We start from the raw sequence: 6,981 nt of genomic DNA, 5'->3' as shown, positions 1-6,981 counted from the left end.
AAGAGGAAGAACGATTCGCAGCCGTTGTGTCTTCAGTGAGATCGAAAAGGATGGTGACGGAGACGAGAGTAGAGACCACGGGCTGATGAAACACCGACGAAGAACAGAGCTTCTCACCGTTGAACCCTAAATCGCCGTGGGAGAGCGACGACTCACGACGGAGAAGACAAGGAGAAAAGGAATTAGGTTTGCGGCATCCCGCGTCTCCCTTTTTTCCATTTAGTGTTTTTTTTTTAATTTTAATAGATTTTACTTTTAACATTAAAACGACTTTTTTTTTAATTTTTATAGATTTTAATTTTAACATTAAAACAAAAATTATTATAATTTATAATTTAAATTCAACATAATTGGTAAATTAAGGGTACTTTGGTATTTTACAAGATCTAAAATCTTATTTTCCTAAAATATCTTCTAGAAATCCTAATGTGACAAATCCAAGTTCAAAGTGTCCTATTTATCCAATTTTCCCATTCCTGATTTTTTTTTCTCTAAAATTGTTCAAATTTGATGTTACGGGAGCTAATCCCTTGAATAGAGTTGCTTAATTTCAGATTCAGCTATTGAAACTGCAATAAGTTTAATTTTTTGGAACCTAAGGACATGTGTTTGTTTTGTAGCAATGGGTTTTTGTTGTAGCGGAAGTTTTATAGGATAGAATGCCTAATATCAATGTCTTATTAAATTCGTTGAGAACACCAATGATATAAAACAAGGAACAAAGAGAAAACTCTCAATTTTTATTAATCAAATTATAAACTGAATACAAACTCTATATATAAGAAAACCATAAAACCCTAAAATAATAAAGATAATTATCTAAATTTAATAAAATAAACAATAAGATATTTGAAAATATTCAAATACTTATCTGCATCATTCTCTCTGGATCGGAGTCGCGGTTTTGGAGATATCCCTTTTCCATTATTTTCTTTGATTGGTCACCCCAAACTTGAAACACTGCGGAACAAATTTTAATATTCATCTTGATGAATATTTCTTCAATAATAATATTCATGGCATTCTCCCACTCCCCCGTAAAGTCATACGTCTCTGTACCCACTAATCCATTGATAGAAGAGCAGCCACATGATTTCAAATATGCTTGTGATCCACGTGTTGTCCAATCATCTTCTTCACGGTTAGAATTTGATGTCTCACGTTTGATAACATCAATGAAATCTCTCGAGGCTTTTGTTGTCTTGAACGCATCTTTCCGGAACATGAAATCAATTGGCTCGACCATCATCATGTCCTCACCATAACGATTATAAATGGCCGGACCAATAATTTCTTTGTAAGCAATTACTTCACTTTAAAAATAAATAAATAAATAAAATTACTTCACTTTCCACGAACATATTCTCCATGATCCAGAATCAAGTTTTGATTAAGAAACCAAAACTCGTGTAGGTCGTCCAAGCGAGGAATTGGGAATCTGTAGCGTGTTGTAATTTTATTGACGGCTCGATTGTCCACGCACATGCGCCAAGAACGATCTTTCTTTGGGATCAACAAAGCTGGGACCGCGCATGGGCTAAGACTTTCCCGAACATAACCTTTCAACAAAAGCTCTTCGACTTGTCTTCGTAGATCTTCGTGTTCTTCAGGACTCATACGGTAATGAGCACGGTTCGGGAGAACTGCGTCAGGAACCAGGTCGATGTGATGTTGAATATCGCGAAGAGGAGGTAGGCCAGCAGGTAGCACGGGAAAAAGATCTTGAAACTCTTGTAAAATAGAAGAAAACGCCAGCGGTATTGGTGTCGCTTGTTTCTTTGCGGTTTCGATCGCGACCAATGCAAATAGCGGGACTGGTGCATGGATCTCTTTCTCGAACTGTGTCTTGGAGACAATGAGTAGACCCTGCTTTGCTGGTTGGCTAGATTTGTTATTTGTTGTTGGCTGGTCTGCTTCAGGAGTCGGAAGGAGAGTGATCTTCCGTCCTTGAAATAGGAAAGAATAAGTATTTAGCTTCCTATTATGCATCACTTCTCGATCATATTGCCATGGGCGTCCTAAGATTATATGAGACACATCCATAGGAGCTACGTCACAATATAATGATTCTTTGTAGAACGCTCCAATAGAGAGTGACAACAATGCACTCTGAGAAACTTGAACCTCGGCACCGGTTTGCATCCAAAGAAGTCGATATGGGTGGGGATGTGCCTCGGCTGTGAGCGAAATTTTTCTAACTGCTTCTTCAAACACAACATTAGCTGAGCAACCTGAATCCACCACGAAACGACATACTTTCCTTTTCACCGTACACGTCGAACTAAATAAAGCCGTTCGTTGCCATGGTTCAGTTGTTTTAGTAGCAAGGCAATTTCTACGAAGCATTAACAAGGTGCATGTGTCCCCGACGACTTCTTCTTCTTCAACATCATCGAATTGACCGTCTTCTTCATCGTAAATTGGTTCTCCCACGATCTCATGATCATTGGCTAGTAATCCTCTGTGCCCTGCGTTAGGACAAGCAGTCTAACGATGGCCACTTTCACCGCAAGTGAAACAACGAAGAGCGTTTGGTCGAGAAGGTCGTGGTTCCACTGTTGTGGCTGCTTCTGTGGGGCGGTTAGTCGCGTGATTACCAGTTGAGGTATCAAGATCAGAGGATGTTTTGGTGTCGTCTGAAACCGTAATTGTGTTACGTTGATGTGTGTTACCTGTCCATTGGTTCGCATTATACCGAGATTGTTGTTCTACCAGCAATGCGCGTTGACGTGCTTCAGAAACAGAACCGGGATCGAATTGGTGAAGCATATTCTGAAGTTGAGGTCTTAAACCGGCGATAAAATGCGCTACTAATTGACCTTCAGAGTCCTGAATATCAACTTGAGTAAGCATCTGGTAAAATTCATTGGCATATTCTTCTACCGAACGTACTCCTTGTCGTATATTATGGAATTTTTGGAACAAGAGAAGCTCAAAATTGTAAGGAATAAACGTCTTCCTCATATGCTTCGTAAGTTTGTCCCATGAAGCAATTTTTTCTTTCCCACAACGTGTTCTAGATAATTTAAGTTGATTCCACCACGAAGCTGCGTGACCAAACCTAATTGTCATGAGAGGTACTCGTTTGTTGTCTGGAACGTCTTTGAATTCAATGAATTCATCGACCGTAACAATAAACCAGTCTAGGAGTTCCTCAGGTTTTGATCCACCATGAAATTCTGGGATATCAGGTTTGATTCCTGATGTCCATCGTGTGTTACCATTGTTACGATGGTGTCGAGCACGGTCCTGGTTTTGATTGTTGTTGTCTTCCCCAAACGGGTTATCTGTGTCGGACCCGTCATCATGTTCTTCAAAGATGGGATTATGGTGGCGGTTATGGCGTTGTTGAGGGGCTGCGTGTTCTGCATCTGCTACGTTTGCTGCGTTTGCTGCAAAAGCGGCTTGAACTCCGGCTTGTACTCCTGTTTGGATTGCATCAGCCATTGTTCGGCAAAGGTCATCATTAAAATTTTCTTGAAAATCTTCCAAAAACTGTTGGAATTGAATCCATTCGTTTGTTGGACGGGGTGCCATTGAAATCCAAGATCGAAACCACGAGTTGAGTCGTAGTTACTGGCTCTGATACCAAAAGACGGAGCGGAAGTATCAGTAGTAACCGATAGTGCGAAGAGAACGTTGAATTATGAGAATGCCCGTTAACTAAGCCTTCTTAAAGTCTGTTGAATTCTCAAAGAATGCCCAGAATCTAAGGATCAAGAGTTGTATATATAACACAAAGCTCTAAGTTTTTATTAAATCAAATCAAAGGTATCAAAACAATAACAAGATGGTTTCCCTATATATAGGGCCTCACACGAACCCTCCTAAGAATAAGAAAAGGAAATCAAAGTGAAACAGGAAAACAAAAGAAATACCAACATAGGAATGATGCGTATGCTGCATCAGTTTTGAAGTTAAATGCTATTTAAGTAATTAGATAACATGACTTTTATGCAGTATTACATGACTGAAAAGGACATTGTCTTAACCTTTTATAAAATCAAACCAAGAAGCAGCAAGAACAACGTATATTATATTACCCAAATGTTTGGCCAAAACAAAGTTGAAAAGAGAAACTCAACGAGAAGAGGAAGAGGAAGAAGAATTGAAGTTTGCAACATCTTATACGAACAGAAGGTTTTGTCGTTGTCATTTGTTGAAAACTACTCTGCTCAACCGATCTGCTTCCTTATCATTGCGTTTTGGAAACAGAGCTCGAACCAGACTCAAAGGAAGCAAAGCCATTTCTTCTGCAAACATAATATCACGTGAGTAGTCTACTCTTTTATCAAGATTGGGGTTTGGGGGGGAGGGGGGGAAGAAAGAAGATACCTTTTCTCGTGGGGGTGGCGAATTACGTTTCTTACGATGGTTGTTGTTCTGTTGGTGACGATGATGACGATGGTTGTTGTTCTGATGAGGCTCATTGTTTGTTGGAGGAGTAACAAGACTCTCAGGTGCAGCCACAGCTGTTTTCTTGGTCTTCTTGTCGTCACGAGCATTGTTGAAGATGACGGTGAATCCTTGGGCGGCTCCTGGATTAGTCGCGTCCCATTCCCCAAATTTTGGCAGTTGTCTTCCTTTGTTTCCCTGCACACCACCACCCAAAAAAAAAACCTTAAGAACAGGTTTGTTCATCATATCTGAATCTTTGGTAATGGTAATAATAGCCACTCTTGATTGGTCAGATATTGTAATGGAAGGAAGGGAGTTTTGTTACAATATGAATCATAGTTCCATGTAAGAGATCAAGATGTGGAAGTTTTTTAAACATTTGTTCTTACCATCGCCATTGTCGGTATTAGAACAGAGGATTTTGTTTCTGATACGAGGAGAAGCCAGAATCTAGAGAGAGACAAGACAATGATGATAATCTGAGAAAAGAGGAGATGAAATTGTAATAATAGAGGACGATCACGTCGTCGTTGGAAACACATCAACAATCTCCTTTTTTCATATACATACCTTTCTCCTTCCTGCGGCTTTCCTAACAGAATTACCTAAAATAAATTAGCAAATTAAAAAATCAAAATATTGAAGAATTAAAAACGTGGAGCATAGGCAAAAGTTCAGCAGCCTTTAAAGAATTTTTGGATTATTTATGGCTCGTAATATTTTAGTTTACGGTTTAACCATAATTTTATGAATTTTTACAATTATAGTCATCTGCTTTGTGTCATTTTCTTTTCTAAAAGTCCACTATAATAATGAATAAATGTTTATTGACATAATTTTTTGGCTAAAACAATTAGTCTGAATTTTAGTATTTTATGGTGTTTTAAATAGAAATTAATATAAAGCAAGGTAGAACCAATAAATTTATTATCTATATTGAAGAGTATTTATAGAAATTACCTAATATGGTTTCGTGCGTGGGGTCGAAGGTTTCCGAATTTGTCTTGTCATCGACATGGCACTGCGAAGCCAGTGGCTTCTCTAAAGCTGCCGGTAGTAATCGTAACATCCCATTTTGTGGTATACGTTGGAACGCTTAAGAAAATTGAATTGGCTACCTATGTCGCCAAAGTACACTTGCATTTTCCGTCACACATCCGTTTAGAACTACAACGTTAACTTTGTTTGAACTAGAATAGTAGAAGGAGAGTGACCTATTGATAAGTGATTCACGATTCCGTGTGAGTGAGGCCAAAGAACGGAGAAAGGTCATGTGGTGATTGTAGAGTCTGTAAACAATGATTTTGAGCATTCAGAAAAATTAACGGACTGTTTGTCGGATGGGATGGGCCCACGAGCCGAGTGAGCGGGCGTGGTGGCCCATTAGTCGTGGGTGGCCCATTAGTCGTGGCTGGCCCATTAGTCGTATGCGATCAAAACGTTACAAGTTGTATCAGAGCCTAACCCAGACGAGTGTGGAGTCAGTGAGGGCTAACACTAACAATGATGTCATTGCGTTCTTTGAGAGGGGATGAATTGTAACATCCTGGTTTGGAACATATATTAGAAGGCTTCCGAGAATTGATTTGATTATCTATGTCACCAAAGTGCACTTACCTTTTCCGTCACACATTGTTTAGTTCGTGTGAGTGAGGCCAAAGCACGGAGAAAGATCATGTGGTGATTGCAGGGTCAGTAAATAATGATTTCGAGTTTTCAGAAAAATTAACACATCGTCCGTCTGACGGAGTCTCACGAGCCGAGTGAACGGGTGGGGATGACCCATTAGCCGTAGACGGTCAGGACGTTACTATAATATCAACATGTTAATTTTTAATCAAGAAAGATATAATATCATCACTTTTTTAATAGTTCTTCCAAATCTGTTTTATATTAGTGATTGTTTTTCTCTTGTATAAACTAACTACTGAAATAATCTATGTATTATCATATACTTTCATCTTTCTTTAAATCAAATTTTGTAACATTCTCTTATACCTTATGTATGTCGATTTATATGTGAGAAAAAGGTGTGTCAATTGTGAGATAACAAACTAAGTCTCACATTTGAGAATTAGACAAGAAGTGTCTAATATATAAAGAGATGTCCAACTCTAATTAGTACGAGGTTTTTTGGAAGGAAACCAAAAAGTAAAACCATGTGGACCAACCTCTTAGGCCCAAATTGGACAATATCGTACTAATCAAATAATATAGAGTTGGACATGTATTTAATAAATCTCAGCATTGGTATCAGAGCCAGGTTGACAAGAAATCTGCAAAAAAACCAAAAGAACCCTTCGAGTAGGAACGGGATCCATCGAGTTAAGATTGGGAGGTGTGTGTGGCAGAGATCAAGTCAAAAGATCCTGGAAGTCAGTTGTGTGACATGAGATGAGTGTGGTCCTTAGTTTGAGGGGGAGAATGTGAAATAACAAACTAAGTCTCACATTGGAAAATTAGACAGTGAGTGTCTAATATATAAAGAGATGTCCAACTCTAATTAGTACGAGACTTTTTGGGAAGGAAACCAAAAAGTAAAATCATGCGGACCAGCCTCTTAGGCACAAAGTGGACAATATC

The 6,981-nt window shown here is 38.8% G+C and overlaps 2 protein-coding genes across 4 annotated transcripts; both read right to left on the bottom strand.

Moving 5' to 3' along the window:
- Positions 1-1,344: 1,344 nt before the first annotated feature.
- On the bottom strand, positions 1,345-3,447 carry LOC106330598. The gene is made up of 2 exons (XM_013769039.1): positions 2,673-3,447; positions 1,345-2,468 (listed from the first exon to the last, which is right to left on the bottom strand). Exons 1-2 carry the CDS (start codon positions 3,445-3,447, stop codon positions 1,345-1,347), a joined length of 1,899 nt encoding a protein of 632 aa, XP_013624493.1.
- Positions 3,448-3,795: 348 nt separating this feature from the next.
- LOC106333251 (RPM1-interacting protein 4-like) lies at positions 3,796-5,069 on the bottom strand. Of its 3 annotated transcripts, none has more exons than XM_013771718.1 (4): positions 4,969-5,069; positions 4,788-4,848; positions 4,336-4,593; positions 3,796-4,253 (listed from the first exon to the last, which is right to left on the bottom strand). In XM_013771718.1, exons 2-4 carry the CDS (start codon positions 4,794-4,796, stop codon positions 4,230-4,232), a joined length of 291 nt encoding a protein of 96 aa, XP_013627172.1. In that variant the 5' UTR covers positions 4,797-4,848; positions 4,969-5,069; the 3' UTR covers positions 3,796-4,229. The 3 variants fall into 3 exon arrangements, with proteins under 3 accessions (XP_013627172.1, XP_013627171.1, XP_013627170.1); XM_013771717.1 differs by having other exon boundaries at positions 4,788-4,877; positions 4,969-5,035; XM_013771716.1 differs by lacking the exon at positions 4,969-5,069 and having other exon boundaries at positions 4,788-4,960.
- Between the last annotated feature and the right edge of the window lie 1,912 nt (positions 5,070-6,981).

The sequence above is a fragment of the Brassica oleracea genome, chromosome C3 (assembly GCF_000695525.1).
Source record: "Brassica oleracea var. oleracea cultivar TO1000 chromosome C3, BOL, whole genome shotgun sequence".
In the NCBI taxonomy this organism is placed as follows: Eukaryota; Viridiplantae; Streptophyta; class Magnoliopsida; order Brassicales; family Brassicaceae; genus Brassica; species Brassica oleracea.
The sequence above is the reverse complement of the archived record's forward strand: the minus strand, read 5'-3'. Positions and strand labels throughout refer to the sequence as shown.